Genomic DNA, 18885 nt, shown 5'->3' on the forward strand with positions numbered 1-18885 from the left:
AGTACAACCCCACACTGAAAGTTTACACAGAGAATCACCAACATACATTTGCAATTAATGAAGCGTAAAGTGAATTATTCAGATTCTCAGAACTCCTCAGGTGATACCACCATACATGCAGCTTCTTGGAGGTTTTTTCAATCCTTATTCTGTACTTTGCCCCCCAGGGCTGGGGGAAGGTACAGACTGCAATTACCTGTGTTAGGAAACAAAGCCAGAACACCAAACTAATGATTTGAACGCAAGTGACAACCGTGCTTTTCCTCCACGTACACCAGATACTATACAGCTACTCAGGATCTGACTCCTAGCCAGGAACTAATTTGAAAGCGTAGTACCAAAGGGACATCTGGACCTGTGTTGGTCTGTGGGCACAGCCTCATCTCTTCCCTTCGACCGGCACCTCCCTGGGTCTCTCTAACCCTCGTTATAGCTCACCTTGGCTACAGCACGTCAGACTGAAGTCTTCATCCAAAGGCAGCTCAGACCTAATGGGTAAGCCTGGCTCCTCACGCCCTGGTCCTAATGGCCCTATAGACCACGCAAGCCAAAGGCAAGGTACCAAGCAGAGGGGGACAGCGTAAGGTTTTGTGTTTTCTGACCGCTGGTGTCAGAGTTATCAAGCTTCTTTTTCCTAAAAGTAAGTTTTCTCCAAACAGAATTCAGCCAAAAGTAAGGTTTATATTTTCAACGCCTTTATTTAGAAAGTGAAATATGGAAGAGAGGAGCTAAAAAAAGTACTACCAGCAGTGATAAAGTGACAACTAAAATAACGATAGTCAGGGACACACTACTATATTTAAATTCAGTGAAACAGTTCTTGCTGATCATTTTGACTGGTGCCTGCTTTCTGTGCCTTGCTGGAGAACACGAGTGCTTACAAATTGCTTCCTTTATGCATATGGAGTGTTTCTTGCTTGTTTGTTCAGCCTGTTATGTTTGTCTGAAGTACTTGTGCTCCAGCATATTCTAGCCTCATGACTGCAGTGCCATGGTTATGGTTGAGAAGGCATTTAATTCTAATTCTGTGTTTTCAGGAGCTTAACATATGCTAAACAAATTACATTTTGGACGCAAATTTCTGTGCCTGTGCTGAACCCAGAGATGAGCTACCTGTTACGTCCAAACTCTGCTACAGCTGGGGTGGCTGAGAAATGTTTATTCCCTGCATTTTGAAAGCATTTACGGAAATATTTTTGCCTGTTGGAATGCATCCTTTTTAGTCATCTGAACTTAAGGCGTGACACTTTTTAATTTGCAGTGCTGCCGGTGTACGTGAAAACATATCTGACTGCAAAGCGCAGGGGGATTTGCAGAAGGCACAAAAGAGTGGTGCATCTCCACCCTGCAGTTCCAGGCTCTGCAACGCACGTGCACAGGTCTGTGTGCCCATAACGTGGCGTTTTCACAAATTCTAGCGGCATGATTCAACTCAACTGCTGCAACTCAACCCTTCATCCTTCCCTTAGCAAAACAAGTGCGCTGAGGAAAGCCAGAGCAGAAGTTAGGGGGCTGTGCAGAGGCCTCACTGCCGTTCCTCACATTTCCATAGATTTCCCAGGCAGCCCTGCCCGGCCATTTGGCAGGAGGTGGAAGGGTGGCCCACAAAGCTGGCTTAGGAAACGGAGGGAGAAGAGCTCTAGCAAAACGTATTTCAGAGCACTTTGATTGTCTACAGAAAAAGTCTAGGAACATGAGTCCCTGTGGGCCCCAGTTGACCTTTGTGAACGCTCTCCTTAAGTACTTTTTCCTCATCTGTAAGACGGAGGCAATATCTGAACCCCAGGGATGCAAGAGTAAATACAAGAAGAGATTTTAAGCGGTCATTATGCAGTGTTACATACATATATGCTATTCCAACAGACATTGCCGGGACCTACTGCCCACCAACTTGTCTACAACTTTGCCATCAGATAATATGTCAAAGGTGTAAGAATGTAATTTAGTCTGCATACTGTGCCCATTCAGACCCTGGATTCATTTCCGACTCTGCCTACAGCTAAGATTTGATTTCACATAGAGTGGGATAACAAAAAAAATGCTGCATTGTAAAAGAGCCATAGACATACAAAGGGTCTGTTCAATTAAAATTGTTCTGTATATGGAAACTTCTTAGGTAGCTAATCACGAAGTTAAACTGTAAAGCAACGTAAGCGGAGAATCTGTGTAACAGTCATATTAGATATGTATGGACTACGTTATATGGAGAATATTAACGGGCTAGGAGTATAAAATGGGAGAATGCAAAGTGTCCTTTATTGCAGCGTATTTTGATAACGTGACAATGGGGAGTAGGACAGCTTAGCAAAACTGTTACCGACTCTGATAGTGCCTTGCTGAATCATTCGTCGATTCAAAAGAAAATAGCATTTTCTTGCAAAATGAATCTATTACATCCCTCTCATATTTAACTAGATGGAAATTAAGTTGAATAGTGAACAAAATGTAGACACTTCTTGATCTATTCAGTGGCTTCTGTGTCTGACTAAAAAAAAAGCTGAAAATCTTTTAATATGCTGCAAGAACACGTTTGGAGACTGATATTTCACTACTATCCTAGAAACAGCCAGCCAGTTGTTAGCCATTGTAAGCTAGATATTTATGAGAACGCTAAATACTGATAATTGTGTGTTGGTTCTTTGTTTTCTTCTATGCAAAGGTACTCGAGGAGACTCTTGAAAGGTATTTTACTGGATGTAAAATTAAAACTAGAGTGAGTCCCCAAATTATATGTCTGAAATCCTTAAGGGAAACGGAATGGAATAATAAAGAGGGAAATTTAATCATTTGAAGCCTGTTTGCATGTGGCACAGACTATGGATATGTTACAGAGTCACAGCTGTAGAAATTGGATGGACGGTAGCTTGGAGTCAATAGAAGTTACTGTATTTAGTCGTTAATTTTTTGTTAAATGTCAACAGAGGTTTTGAAAAATATACCTATTAAATCAAAACTTCCCAGAAAATACAAGAAAAGCAATACTGCAGATGTGAAACAATGTAGACGTTGATTTCCTATAAGTATACAACATATTGTTAAAAAAATTCATCACTAACTTAGTTTATTCTACATACTGTAGCCAGTAAGCTTTGTATTTATTGTTGTTTTTCTACAGTTCTGTAACAGTATATGTGTTTTTATAGCTATGGTGATAAACAACATGGAAATAGTCATAAGCATTTTCAAATAAGTATCTATCAGGATTTAATTTCGACAAAGCAGAAATTTTCAGAGCACTACAAGAATTTGGGGGTACTGCTCACTAATGTTTTTTTTTCTAAAACTAGTCGGAGAAGCCTTGCAGTTTGGGGTCATCTTGGCGTGTAGGACAAGCACACGTATCACGCAAGGTCTGCTCCCTGTCACAGCAATCCATGTAATCTCTCCAACACCACCGCAGTGGTAATTGCTCCTGAAGATACCACAGCCCAACTACATAACCATAAACTTACGCCTATGCAGAAGCACATGAAGTCATATTTGCATCACTTAAATAGGCACAAGTCATATGCACAGAAGAAAAAAATCAAAGAATAAACCTATTTAAGGTTATCCGTATCTAATACATATATGCACATATGCACAGGTATGTGCGTACACCTGTATATGCATATAAACTGATACGTTCATTTGGTATAAAATGGCAATGCAAAAATCAAGTTAAAAGCCAGAAATTTTCACTGAATTCCTGGAGTTCTTCAACATTTTTGTCAAAATACCAGCTTTTGAACAGAGCAAGAAAGCTTTAAAATGGGAGGCATTTTTACCAGCTTTTCTTGAGACATCTTGATGGATCTTATTCCTCCCCTAATATTACAAGTTGTACAAATGGCACCCACCTGATACAGATCAGAATGCTGGAAATCCCTCTCCAGATTTCCCTTTGCAGTTTTTCTGCAGGGGTTCACAGGGACAGAGAGCAGGAGGTCACGGACCTGCTGCCGCCCCATGCACGGTGCTCCACGCATAGCCTCATTTCTCCCCAGAGTAACCGTAGGTACCTTGTACCTTCGTGACACGAGGTGGTGTTGCCGCAAAATGGTCATGTTAGCCTAAGGGTGGAGAGTAAGCGGGTAGAAACATCTCCAGCTACTGAGCAATCGCAGAGAAACCAGGTTCAGTCCTCGGAGCAGATGGGCACACTTACTAATGGTGGTTCTGAAACAAGGGGCTTTTAGGGCTGTTGGCCAAGAAAGCATGGAATGTAAAGTTAAATTCACACACCAAAAAAATCTGATTTGGTTTCATGTCAAAAATCACATATAGTCACCAAATTGTGAATGATCTTATGTTTGACACCATAGGTTATTGCGGGTGAACAGTCCTGCACCAAAAGGCCTTGCAACCCAGTCGGATCCACTTCTTCTAAGCAAAAGCAATACATTTTTACTTAACTTGAAATATCAGAGAGATACAAACAGAAGAGGAATAAAAGGTTGGATGAATGCAGGCTGAAGGGAAAAAGAATAGAAGTAGGAGTAAACATTTTCATAAAGATGTGAGAGAAACCGAAGTGTAGGTAACAGTGGTAGCAAGGAAAAGAAAATAGAAGGCAAAGAAAAGACAGACGTGCTCTCCAGAGAGGAAGAGATAACTGGCCAGCAGAGAGAAACGGCACTGGGGAAGAAGAAGGTAGAGACAAGTGAAGGGAAAAAATGCACCTGATCTCCCAAAACCATGCCTTATCAGCCAGAGACAGAAGGGCTGTCTTTAGAAAAGAAACTCAGACATGAAGAAATCTCAGCGGGAGACAGAGAAATCTCCAAACGCCTAACCTAGATAGGAGAACTAAAACTGAACGTGAAGGAGTCAGAGCAGGAGACAACACAAATAAAGCTGAGAAAGAATTCCGCTGATCATTTCTCCTGACATTTTCAGTTGATGACTCGTACACTTGGGCTAGTATATGGTTTCCGGTATATTTTCTAAATCCTGCGTAACCTATGGCAGAGCATCTGGGTGGGAGGTGACAGACGACAGCACATCTTGGCGACCCCTTCGTAGTCCAGACTGTGAAATAAAATTAAGCTCTCAAACAACTTCAGATGCTCAGCATCCTTGTTGCTGGTAAATATTGATTAATTTGCAACACCTTTTAACAACTTGTCCAAAAAGTCTATGTTATAGCTAAAGTTTTATCAGTCTGTGTAAGCTTGGCCGTGTCAAAGAAAACAGAGCTAGCCATGTATGTATAGATAGATTCATACGTATAGATAGATTCCAAAGATCGTAGAATCATAGATCACTGAGGTTGGAAAAGACCCTTAAGATCATCGAGTCCAACCTTAATAAACAAACCATTTTTTAAGCATCTTCTTGATGAAACAGGTAGTTTCGTCAAGTGAAGTGCATCAGTCGCGTGATCCCAAGGCAGATGTTCTGCATCATGTTACGAATAGTGCCAGCCACATTCCCGAAGTTTTGTGACACGACTAAAGCACGTGCTCGGGATGTGATGGAGAGAAGTGTGAGAAGGGCACTCAGCCTCGCCATCAAACAGGACATCCTGGCCTCGGCATCTCGCACGGGAACAAGCACTTGAGTTTTGGGCAGGAGGGCTCAGTGCCACCCCTTCCACATCTGAGCAGTATAAAGGGTTATAAACACAATCCCAAAGAGGATGACCAAAGAACAGCAGAAATACTTCTCACCTTCTTTCCCAAATACAATACAGACGCAGTAGCACTGAGCGTGACCAGGAAGGATGGGTTAATAGGCAGGAGTGGAACATCTGAACCAGGAAACGTTTCATCAGAGAAGACGCAGAGCCGGGCTGCGCAAAGGGTGAAGCAATTACCGAAATGCCAGGGCCGCACAGCAAGCGAAAGCCGTAAGGATTTCCAAACTGAGTGGCTGGTTAAAAGGAGTGCTGCAGTTCTCTTGGAAAGCGTGCCCTTTGGGACAGCTGTCCTGGGGTCAGAGTGCAGCATCCAGGAGAGAGACTTTATAGCAAATGAGAAGTTCAAAATAATTTTCTTTGCCTGGATTTCAAACTACAGTCCAGCTGGCGTACGGTATTTCAAGCAGAGGCATGCTCCTACTATATATCCACGTATCTATTTCTAAAATAAGCCACCTTTCACATTCCCAGTCCTTTCTAAGCTCTAGCAGATGGACTTGATTAAAATAACATTGCTTTGCTTGGGAAATGGATACAACTATAAAAATGGGTGGTTTGGAGAAGTTATAATGCAAATAAATTTTTTGCAGTGGCTTAGAAAAATCCATTAGCTAAATATTTCTGCTGCTTCTGTTTTATAACCCATAAGCCATATTCTTACTAAAGAAACTATAAATTACTACATGAAATGCAATTACAGAGCATAGTGTTTGTGATACTGATTTGTGATCAGTAAAACAGGGCAATTCATCCTTCTGCAAGACAACCCAAACAATAATGGTAAAAATCTAACAGCTTTCAACAGTCACATATTTGTCAGAGGAGTGAATAATGTTCGAGAGACTCTTCTGCAAGATCAACAGAGTCACTTAAATCACACTGCATCTCTCATCCAGGAAAGCAGAAGTTCCCTCAAATCCCATCACTTTTTACTGAAGTCAAAGGAGTTCTCTGAATATTGAACACTAAAGCCATAAAACTTTAAAGATACACCTTTCCATGAAACCACATCTAGGTTAAAATTTGAAACGCTTCAGATCTCGCTTTCATATAGAAGAGGGATTTGGAAACGTGGGTTATAAAGTCAGCTACCAGTGAGATAATCTAATAAAGCAAAGGTTCAGTTAATGCCATTTACCTGAACTCTTGTGAGGAGGCTCCAAGGGATATTTTGCAGATTCTGAACTGTGCTCATGTGCATCAGCAAAGAGACCTTTTTAAAAAATACATTTAGAATGCCCTTGAAGTACCTTATTTTACGAATGTTAGCACAATGCATGTTTAAGATCAGCAACTTCAACTTGCTTGTTCACAAAGCTTTATAATAAAACTGAGAAAATATTTTCCAAGAGAAATGCAAATTCTTGCAGTAACTGATTAACTAAAACCAAGCAGATTATGCAGATTTTTTTTCATTAATCCAGAGCAAACCTGGTCAAGATTTCAAGATTTAAATTCAAAACTATATGACAGTTTGGCCATTAGTTTTTCTTGGAGAAAGATACAGAGGAAAAACTTTTTCAGGCAATGCCGTACTATGGATTGCTTGAATAGATTCACTGTGCAGCAAGGAATTTTGAACAAATCCGTGCATCCACGCCCTAGGAGGAGATCTGCATTTGCCAGACGTGTGTTTCGCCATGCCTTGTTTGACCCAGGTCAGCGGTACATGGGAACCGCTCCTCGCCACTTCCACAGCATTAAAAAGTTCTAAATACAGAGCTCAGTTCACTGGCTCTTAAAAAAACAAACAGCCTGCCTTCGTGAAGTAGGTCACTCCACGAGATGATCTTCTGCTGGAGGCATCCTCCTCCCCAGGAGCCTGAGCGAGATGCTACCGTCCATCGCGGAAGCTCAAGGCTGCGTGCTGCCTCTCCTGACCTCGGTGGTACATGAGAGCTTCTCTGACTTCGTGCTATTTTTGGAGTCAAGCATCTCGCTCGCTCCCCTGATAAAAGACCAGTTACGCTCAGCTTGCCTTGTCAGAGATCTGTGGGAACCATCTCCTTGGAGACTGCTTGAGCCCAAATCCAGGGGGCTTTAGCCCACCTGCCCTACCCGTTCTCCCCAGGTCACCACTTCAGTTCCTCGTCCCAGAGCTCCCTTGACCCCGTGTGCTGCCGTGGCCCTAACACGGGCTGGAAACGCTGGTTGTTGAGCCCCTGGGGCCATGTGCTCCGGCCTCCCCCGAGGTGTCCCCAGCGCCTGGCTGAGCCGTGGAAACCTCCCGAGCAGCCATCTACAACAACTCATTTGGGGGCTTTATTAACAAGAGCAAAAAGTTGGATTTATGTCAGCCAGTAAAATACGGTTGCATTAGCATGAAGTTTCATTAATCTAGAAACAAAACTAACTATAACAATGTCAAAGTTCTTTTCTCTATCTTGGCAGGTTAGTTTTTACAAATTTTTTTTTAATGGAAAATTTTAAAAAATGGTGGAGAGAGAGAGACATTTAAAGTGGCATTTGGTAGCACAATTTATAAATGAAAGCATATATTACCTGTCATACAAATGACTTTTTTCATTTACTGATCTACATAAAGCTAAATGTTTGTTTTGATAATTGGCCTTTGCACAGAAAAGGCATTAAGTCAGCAGTGGTGAATTATTTATGAGACCTACTTTAATGTGATTATTCTCTGAGGGCCTTAAAAAATAGTCTTGGGCATGGTGCTGTTTTTCATTAATTGCTGAGACAGTACAGGAGTCAAAGATCTGTGAGGTCATTTTTCCTTCTCATTTTTGCCCACCATGCCCCCAGGCATCAGCCTCCGACCACACCAGTTTGGGGCAAGGATCGCACTGGTGGTACTGGGAAGCGGCTCCCCTCCGGGGGAGGATGCGTTTCACACTGCCCACGAAAGCCTAACGCAGAGCCTCGCATCGAACCACGGCTCGCGGGTTCTCCAGGAGAAAGATGACAGCTTTTAAGGCGAAGGGAATCTCCCCACGTCCTCACCATAGCGCTGCAACTTCTGCTAGAAGACGCCGGGCTGGCACCGGCGCTCAGCCTCCTCGCCTGGCATCTTCACTGCTGCTACTTCGTGGCATCTAATATTTTAAATTAACTATTACTCCGCAGTGAGTTTGTTCTCTGAGCCGTAACCAAGTTATAATTACCGTTGCCAAGCATAAACACATCTGTAGAGCTGTGTACGTCTTCTGCATCCAGATTGTGTGTGCAAACCCCCCCCCAAAGATGAAAGGCAGAGAGATCCAGTTTAATTAGCACCTAAGAATGGAGAGACCAAAGGGTCCTTCAGTTCTGTCTCTTCTAAGGGGAGAGACAGGGGTTTATGCCAGAAAAATGGGGAGAAGGGACAGCAGCAGGGCTGTGGGGAGGGAGAGTGACTGAAATTTGTGAAATTAGGTAGTTTTTCATTGCGTTGGTTTACCTCAGGCCAAGCAGCATGCTGGTGGGCCACGATGCCACGTTTGGTGCAAGGCTGCCCGCGGATGCAGAATTTGGCCCCAAGTACAATTTGACCTTTTCTCTTTGTTCTTAAACTGCTACAGGGACACGCAGTGCCTTTCCCACTCTTCATCCCGGCTGCAGCTCTTGGGAAAACTCAGAACGATCCCGGTATTTGCACATCAGAAAGGCGGGAGGTAACAAACAGCGGTTTCGCAGGCTCCGTTTGCTCACTGCCGAGTGCCTGGCTCTGCTCTCCAATCTTTTTTATTTTTAAATTTGTATTGTCTTACTATGTTTTTGTGATTTTGGTCGCTTGGCTTTTGGCTTTGCAGTACTGTTTCCTTGGTTCTGTGCACGTAGCCAGTGCTGCACTGGCGTTTGGATAAAGTCTGGAAAAGCCAGGAAATTCACTGTGCACTCAGGATGCCATTTGTTCCAAAGAAAAATACATCATTCCTCAGAAATACAAAAGCACGGTTAATTGTACTTATTATACTAGCTCTGTACACATAGAACTGGAAACTACTCTCAGCTGTGGGTACAAATAACCCTAAAAAATTTTTGAAGAAATTAGAAACTGCCAGGAAACAGCAAAAAACTTAAACGTGCCAAATAACCTTCCCTTTTCACTTTTTGCGAGAAAATGCAATCTAACCTTAGGAGCTGCCAGGCAAAGAACAACTGCTCCTAGGTCAAAATGCTTATTAAAAATGATAAGTGAATTAAGACTTCGCAACGTTAAACAATGAGGTCTGTCATATGCATGCTGAAAGGGCTTGAGCTGCTGCAATTTTATCACGTTGGCTTGAAAAATGATAGCAAATGGCACAAGCTATTTTAAAGTCAACCTTTTAAGTGACTCTTAATAAAAATACATTTTTAATGTTAATTAAGAAGATGAAATAACTCAGACCATTCATTCTCTGGCTCCAAATCCTTGTTCAGAGGACCGCAGTTACTCACATAATTAAAACGTAGGTTGTGTTCTCTCATGTGTGTCCTTCTTCATATATGAATTTAAAATTAAAAACGCCCGTTCATTGTCCGAGTGTCCATGCCCAAATAAATCACTTGTCCCTCATTTGTTTTCAGGTAAGTGGGTTAGGTACAGAATAGGCTGAGGTTTGGACCAGAGAGGGAGGGGGGCGACGAGCAGCAGCGGGCAGGAAGCCTCGGTGTGTTCGGGGAGTCCCGAGCCCATGCCCTGTGATTTGCTCTTGAGATGCGATTTAACCCTTTTACAGAGATTGCAGCCAAGCATGCCAAAGGACCTTTATTTTCAGAATATTTTCGTCCCTTTTTCAGAAATATTTCAATCATTAGTATGAACGTCAGGCTTCCTTTCTCCATTTTACTGCAGATGCCATATTTCTGTTGCACTATACGGTGGAGCATGGAGAGTACCGAGGTTTTTTTCTAGATGACAGCTGTTCTGCACAGCAGGTTTCAGGGCCTCTGACACTGAACACCTTGTTTTCTGTAGTTCCCAGGCTAAAAATTTCGTAAAAGGCTTCAGGAAATTCAGCGTCTGAAAGGAGCTGATTCAGCCTCACCTGGGCTGGGAAATTTTATTGTAATTGCTTGTAAACTTCTCTGCAAAGACGTTTATTTTGCTCAGTTGTCACACACTAAAGGTGCCGGCCCTGACTCTGTACCAAGTTGCGTACGGTTTCGGTACAATCAGAAAGCCGCACTTAGACTCGCGCCTTAGCTCTGCCTTAGGGTGCAGCCAGAGCTGAACCAGAGCTGGAAGCGTTCAAAAGCAGCGATCCTTGGGCAGGGGTGGGAAAAAACGCGTCAAGGAATCAGCTCTGGCCTCGGCTGCAGCTCATGTGCGCGGGGCCGGGGCTGAGACCAGACCGACCCCGTTCTGCAGCGCTGCCTGGCTTGCCGGGGTAATTCCGTAGCCTTAGGAATAGGACCCGACGGGGGGGGAGAGCGGGCTCCCGCAGGAGAGCTGGGCGAGACTCCACAGCCTGCTAAGCAGATGTGCAAAACGAGCGTAAACTTGCCACTAGCTGCAAAATTTTATCTCTCTCGATGGGAATCCGCGTACATATGGTTGAACGTTATTAATACCCAGTTTTTCCAAGCTGTGAGTTTTATTCCTGGGTTTAGCATTTCCAGGTCTGTGCTCCGATTCCAGAGCCCTGTTTTAGTCCTCCTCAGCAAGGCTGCTTGTGCAGGGTTTGCACAGCTCCATGTTTATCTCCTGTGAGCGTAGTGTTTCTTCTCTCCAGGAAATTACCTAGTTATGATTTATCATACACAGATGAAAACAGCGATTCAGTGCGACGATAGCGACACATCAAAACAAACCCTGGAGCTGAACGAAGCGATGCTCCGTCTGACCACGCAGCTCTTTACGCGAAAGCCTTAGAAGAGCCCCGTGCTGCTGGAAGCAGCAGCAAAGATGCTCAGCCTAGAAATATGACCACTTACAAATCAAAGTTGATATGCAAATGAATGCATCAATTAATAAATGCTTGAATGGAATCTTAAAGGATTTTTCCCAGTTAGGTCCTCTTGCGCTCTTGCCTGTTTCTTTAGGAAGTTGGGGTGTGCCACGTGTCCTTATTTTACTATGTTTTAACAGAAAATGCTGAAAGTCTCACGGGGTAGTTTGAGGGGAGGTGTCCCGCGTAGTTTTAGAGTTCCTCTTAGAATAGGGTGTGCATATTAAAACTTCAAGGCAAGGGTATTCTTATCCCAGGGGTGACTGCTACATTCAAGGTTAACACCACAGACAGGCACCGCGCCAGTGCAGATTTCTATTTTGGAAGTCCTACGAGCCGTCTGCAGGCGCTTTCCCCGGGCGGCCGAGCCCTTTCCGCCGCTGCAGCGGGGACACGTGTTGCCCAGGAGTGGCTTTTCTCCAGGAAGGCTCCAGGGCTGATCCCAGCCGAAATAAGCTGTCCTGGCTTACCCGTACTGCCTCTCGTCACCCGCTTTGATGGATATACCTTGCGGGGTGACGTCTCGCCCTGCTTTTCAGCGCCCGCCGCCAGCCCGGCCCTTTGGAGCAGCATCCCTGTGGCGCCGGGCTGTGCATCTTTGCTTTACCACAGAGCCCAGGAGGACGGGACTGCCTCCCCCCGAGCCCCCCCAGTGCAGTCTGCCACTGGTTATACTGGTTAGGGGTCTGGTTGCATTTGGGGGAAGTAACAGCCTCTGGTTGCACGCAGAGGAACGCTCTCGTCTGGGCATTGAGCAAGCCAGCTGCCGTGCAGCACAGACGACAAAGAAACGCACAGGTTACATTTTAAATATGCTGTTTAAAAAGATTAAGTCTCCCTTGATGTAATTTTTCAAGTTCCAGCAGCACATAAGTGTTTGCAAATCCTGTGCCGAGGTCCTAGATTTTCTGTGTCCATAGTTAATATTTATTTCACCATGTCTGATGTTTTGCTTATCTGAGCATCTTCCTAATTTTTGTACCTCATTTCTTTATGCGAGCTGGTTACTCTTGAGCTTACAATATTTCTATGTACATTCTAAATTTACAAAGACAATGAAGAAGAATTAATGTTGTGGAAATCATCTCCTTTAGAGACTATTTCTGATAAAGACACTTTAGCATTTGTGCACGTCTTGCACAGCGTGATCCCTGTGTGGTACAGATGCTGCTGATCCTGGGAAGCAGGGAACATTAGATATTTCAGCGTTCGAGGAGAAGAGCCACCTCCACAGCCCTGACGCAAAAGGTCTTTCCGCGCACGCTGGCACGCTTTGGGATCCAGCTGCAAAGCAGCAGTGCCAGCTCCCGAAGCAGAGGCCCAGGTTGCTACACCGTCACCAGAAGGCAGCGAGATCCCTCGCCCTCAGGCGCTGAGTTACATTTTGAACCCCAGGCACTCATCTGTGCTTTCCTGGGGAACAGAGCGCGCAGGACGCGCGCTGCCCTGGGAGCCCACCGCCGCAGGCGAGGGCCGGCGCAGCCGCAGCAGCACGACGCACGGCTTTGCTTTCACAGCCTGATCCGCAGAGCGCGCAGCGCCAGGCTGCACAGTTAAAAGGGGGAGTTTGAAAGGTGTTCTCTTCCTGGATCGAAGACTGCTGCTCTCTGGTCACCTCCTCGGGTCCCCAAGCAACGCCTTGCTCCTCCGTCCTGTCCGTCGCGCTGGCAGAGCCCACTCCAGCATCTCTAACGCCGTCTCACGTCCTCCTCCAAAGGCTCCTTTTCCCTCACGCTCTGGGAAGCCCACCCTGCCGAACCTAAAACTACGAGACTACAAATTCACATTGCCTAACCATCGTAACAACAGCTTCTGCCCTGGTGAGTGCTACTGCCTATTAAAAAAATCCTTTTTTCACATTTATTCTGGAAGGAAATAACACAGGCAGTGGGGCTTTCAGGGTTATTTTTAAATCTGTCAGCCCTGAGACCTGCTGTTCATCTGACCCCGGGTTCTCACATGCCAACCCATCTCCAGAATATAAAATGCAATTTTTTTTTTTTTTTTTTTTCAAATTACACCCTCTGCATTGGGTGTAACCACTGCCACTCTGCACCTAAGCAAACCAGGACGAAATCTTGAGGGGAAAGAAGATAGCCTGCCCCTGGGAAAGGCTTCTCCCCTTTCCCTTCTTTTTCCCTTTTCTGCCCCAAAGGTGAATTTCCATCACAGCTGATGCACGCCAGCGGTTACCGAGCCTGCAAATACAGCTCAGCGCATGTGAGCCCACCCCAGCAGCCTCTGCGCAGCCCCCCGGCCCCAGGGGCTTTGCTGGCATCGGCCACCGAGCCCTTGTGAACGTGCCCAGAGCATCACTGCTAGAGCCACGGGTACCCAGCGTGGAGCAAACCCGTCCGAAACTGGGAGCAGAACAGCTATGTCACAGGACCTGCAATAATTAGCACCGCTGAATTGTGCGTGAGGATTAACCTGGGTAATTAGCGCAGGCACAGCATCACACTGGTACAGGACCTGAATTAATTAATTTGTTGGAGGGCAAGTCGCTCCTTGCACTCAGCGCTCCCCAGCTCCTTGTTCATCGGTGCCAGCCCGAGGTTCTCATGCAGTCGCCTCACTCTGCCACGTGGATGGTGTCTTCTTTTCCAAATACCAATTATTGCAAGACTCAAAATTTCTAGAAACCTTCAAGAGCTTCAGACACAAACCAAGAAATGGCCTTAGACCAGCACCAAAGTCAACACAAACCCCGAGCGAGAGCACAGAGGACAGATTCCCCTGCTCCAGCTCCACATTCCTGTTGTCTGCCTCCCCGTGATTCCCACAAAAGCCCGAGCAACTCAGTTTTATTGGAATAACAGCCACAAAAAGTATGTTTCAGATTGGCACCGGGCATATATATCCAACTGACAGCAAGTGCCAACCAGAGAGATGCTCTAACGTACGCGGTATCATTGCGTTCACAGAATTTGGTATAATAAACCAAAGAGATTTATGCTCCAGGTGGTCCTGCGCACGTCGAGCGAGCGAAAAGCAGCAGCAACAAGAGATGGAGCTGATCCGTCGGTGAAACAGCACAGCTCGTGTGTCAAATATTCCTGATCACTGCTAAGCGTAAATAAAAATTATTTTAAAATAACAGTGAATAAGCTAAAGAAAAGCCCGTGAGTTACTGTCGGAAGGGGAGCTAGCTGCAGTACGTGCTCAGTTTGCAGCGGATAGACGGGTCAAACCATGCACCGGGTCTCGGCATCCCCACGCCACTGGGGCTCTGCAGGAGCAAGGTCTCCAGCAGTCGATGGGAATGATTTATAAGCGTGCACCAGGCATCTGAGGTCTCCCAGGCTGCCCGGCTCCAGAGGCTGGCAGGTCAGAACAGAGATTTTTTTTTAAAAAAAAAAAAGTTCCATCTGGTTGTACTATGTGCTGCAGCCCAGGAAAACTTGGTTTTATGATAACAAAATCGCTGTTTCATCCATGGCAAACAAAGGAGTATTTGCAAGATCCGTTTTGGAAATGGTAGATCAGCAATTGATTGACTTTGTGCCTTTTTTTTTTCTTTTCCGAACAGACATAAGCAATAACCCACCACAGATCCAGCTTAGGGATTCTGTAAAATATTGTACTCAGAAATGTAATCTTTTTATGGGATTAGTATTTCCTATCTTTTGGGAAAAAAGAATATTTTTAGTGTAAAATACCCCACAAATGTCCGATTTCTCAGCATAAAACAATCAGACTTTTCAAACGAGGCAGTATTTTAGAGGGTTTTATTTCCTCTGCTTGGATCTGTTTCAACCAAATCTCTTCCAGAATATGATGTTTTCTGCTACTGGATATCCTTCATAGGATATTGCAAGTGTAAAATCATAAATTTAAAATAGGGGTTTTATTACTTTCAAGAACACAACTGACAAAACGCTCCAAAAAAAATGCTGCAATATCCACAAGGCCACGGTTGCTGGTTCCTGATTTCAGATCCCGATTTCCCAGCAGAGCCAAGAGAAATCGTGAGATGCTCCAGAGGGGGACTCGGAGCAGAACCTGAGCCCAACTCAGCCACGATACCCATTTTAATTTTACCTTTTCTAAACAGCAGCAAGTCAGAGATTGGGCTTTCTGGTGTGCAGCACAAATCGTTTAACTAATTATTCATTGACTGTCTCATCAATCCTGATTGAATTAACTGATAGGTGCAGCTTGAAGGCAGAAAGATAAGTAGCGAGGACACGATGCGGAGTGCTGCGAGCGTTGCAGAGATCAGTGACTGCAGCTTAATTCACCTGTGAGCTTTGATTGAGGCAGAGTAAGATACCAAAGAGAAAGGCCCAAGAGAAGGTACTTTGGTATTCTCTGCAGGCACGTACCAAAACCAGACGCCCTCATCAAAGGGAATCGGTAATTGTTATTTAAAGCGGGTGCATGCAAACCCAGAGCAGGTCCCTGCTGCGCTGCTGCTGGAAGGGCTGTCCCGGCAGCAATCCCGTACCCAGCGGGCACAGACTCTGCTCCGAGGGGCGCGGGACCGACGGCGGGGACAGGCTGTAACATGGGAAGCCCTGGCTGGAGATTCGGAAGCACGCATCAGCCGGAGGGCAGCCAAAATCGGGAACGGGACGGAGAGGACGTGGGATCTCCATGCTCAGAGACACCCAAGATTGCCTGGACTAGAGCAGAGCAGCCTGACCCGGCTGTCCTGGCCTTGGGCAGAGGTGGGACCAGAGACCGCCGAGGTGCCCACAAACCTCAACTCGTCTGTGCAGCGGCCGTGCGGCTCCGCAGCTGGCTGAGGTCCAGCAGTGCCGGTGCCACTGGGCTCCACATCACCTGCGGCAGCACCCACACCCTTCTGCGTCCCCATCTTACCCAGCATCGGCCTTCCGAAACACGGCACGAGCCGGTCGCTGGTCCTTTGCCCCCGGCACTGTTCACATCCACGCTCCCAGGAGCGGAGATGCAAACAGACGAGCCCGTAGCTCAGATAATTTTGATTATTTCCGTTCAGTAAATCAGGGAAACATCTCGGGTTAGAGTTGCATTAAGATTACAGGTTCTCCATGCCCAGAGGGTAAGCGCTGGGGGGAAGCCTGCTTGCGTGAAACTTGCCCCCATCCACGAGAGGTTCGAGTTGTGCAATGTTTCATAGGTGTTCAAAAGAGCAAGTCTACACCCGTGTGTAGCGTATCTCCTTTTCTTGGGCGTTTGTTCAGTCCCACTGTACACAGCCTGAGCCTTTGGGGGATCGTTTGCATCAACGTTTCCTACTTATGTTGCACATTTTTCTTGGTTATTTCACGTTTGCAGCATTCAATGGACTGGCTAAAAAAAATAAAATAACCTTGAGTAATTCATAAGGCGAATTATGAATTCCTGAGAGGTTTAAAGACCTGCGGCCTCTGCGCAGAGCCGTGGCCTTGACTGCAGCAGCAGGATGGACAACCCAGGGAGAGGTGACGTGCCTCCTAACGTCACTGGCAGGAGGCGGCTTAAAGCCAACGACCACCTTCTCCCGGGATTTAGCCTCCTGCACTTGTTAACTACTCCCATAGGTCAGCTGGGAATTTACAGTCTTATCTCTAGCTAAGCAAAGGCTTGGTGTTATTTCTACAAATCAAAGCAAAGCTGTGTAGCATAGCCCCCCAAAAACGAGAATCTTTCTGTGAAAAAACTCTAGAAGATGTGGGAATACTTTCCCCATTTTCTGGTTTCCCCCAAGATCCAGCATTGCTTTGGTGGGTCACGCTGGAACGTGGTTTGCAGCCTCATCTGCAATCCCGGTACGAGAGCTCACTTTTGCAGGACTCATTTCAGCCTGGAGCAAGCGGCACTTCTGTACCAGCCTGCCACACGGAACTTAGCGCGACTAAGCGTGATCGACAATTTCTTTTCAGGAAAGACTGGGAACAAGGCAGGCTAGGAGAATAAATTACTTCTCACCTAGCAAAGCCAGCTTCCCTGGGGCTGAGCAGCTCGTTAGCAAGGCCAAGCGTGGATGATGAAGCAGAAGTCAGCTGCCGACAGACATCCCCACCGCTTCATCATCAGAAATGCAAATGTTCCCACCTATAGGGCGGGACGGGCAAAAAAAAAATTGGAGTTTTCCCATACATTTTAATGAAAGGAGATTTATCTCTAACTCCAGCCCGACGCTCAGACCATCAATCGGCGGGTGATGGTGAGATCGATCCCCGTTCGACCTGGTGTGTGGTCAAACCGCTGAAAGATTTTCACGTTGACCTGCCAAAATGGGATCTGCATGGCCAGTGAGCTCGACAAAAGCTGATAAATGCAACCAAATTCTGTGATTCGCTGTGGGCTGGGTCCATCTGGAATTACTTGAAAGGGTCTTTGTCTTCTAATGCTTTAATTACAGTTATCCTTCATCTTCATTTGCTGCATTATTGTGCCACCATCCCGATGCTTACTAATACAGCTAATTTATAGCCAGCAAAATAGTAGCTCTAAAATTAGTAACCTGGTAGGAGAGAAGAGCTATAGCAAAAGTCTGTTTCCCGTGATCTTCCTTTCTAACACATCTCAGAAATCCCATGACATTCTGAACGCTTTCTGAGCCTCAGCGGAAGTCAGCGACAGTATTAGGATGACTTTGGAATAATTCTTGCTTGAATATACTAATTTTGCATTTGTTTCAGTCCTCTTACTCGCCTTCCCTTCCTCTCAGCTACCGCGACATGAGCCACAGACATTCCAGAAACCCCCCGATTTTCCCACCGGAGGAGATGATGGTGCTCAGCATCTCCGCTCCGCAGGCCAGGCTTTGCTGGTGCCACCCCAGGAAACCTTCCCTCTGCAGAAGGGAGAAGAGCTCTACCTCCTGAGACTGTTGAACGTCTTCAGGGCTGAACAGGTCAGTCCTAAGAACGTGACGATGAGGCACATAAACTGGGATTTTCTCAGCTTCACGTACAAACAACTTTCTCCGCACACCCAGAGTCAATCTAGTATTTAAGTCACAACGTAAGGTTTTACCTAGTGTCTCTAGAACTTCGCATCTTTACTAAAATAGAGCAGCATTCCCTTCTCCCTTGCTCATGTTTTATTGAAAAAGTAGGTTTCATTTCCCTTAAGCTATTTGCATATTCAAATAGGATTTCCAGAATAGCTGGTAAGATGAAGGTACGCATCCAGACAGAGTCACAAAGCTGCATGAATAGAAGACGCCCGCTCTGAGGTGCCACAGCCCAGCCAGAGACTCCTCACACAAACACACCCACCACGGGCAGCCACAGCAGGTGGGAATTCAGGAACTACACGTGTAAGGCAAACCATCACGGACCGATCGTAACCACCCCATAGGTACGGAGCAACGCGCCCACGGAGGACAGAATTTACACCAAAGCCACTGCAAAAGGACCTTTTTGCCCGTGTACTTGCATGCACCGCTGCTGGAAAATGCGGTTCCCTTGGCACTTG

The 18885-nt window shown here is 45.8% G+C and overlaps 1 protein-coding gene across 1 annotated transcript in view; it reads left to right on the forward strand.

Moving 5' to 3' along the window:
- Positions 1 to 18421, forward strand: part of LOC129207837 (uncharacterized) — a 32659-nt gene extending 14238 nt beyond the window's left edge. The window contains exons 3-5 of the mRNA XM_054829376.1: positions 1262 to 1379; positions 9139 to 9231; positions 18134 to 18421. Of these exons, the coding sequence (XP_054685351.1) occupies positions 1262 to 1379; positions 9139 to 9231; positions 18134 to 18421 (499 nt within the window). The remainder of the gene's footprint in view (positions 1 to 1261; positions 1380 to 9138; positions 9232 to 18133) is intronic.
- Positions 18422 to 18885: the final 464 nt, after the last annotated feature.

The sequence above is a fragment of the Grus americana genome, chromosome 6, assembly GCF_028858705.1.
Source record: "Grus americana isolate bGruAme1 chromosome 6, bGruAme1.mat, whole genome shotgun sequence".
Classification (NCBI taxonomy): Eukaryota; Metazoa; Chordata; class Aves; order Gruiformes; family Gruidae; genus Grus; species Grus americana.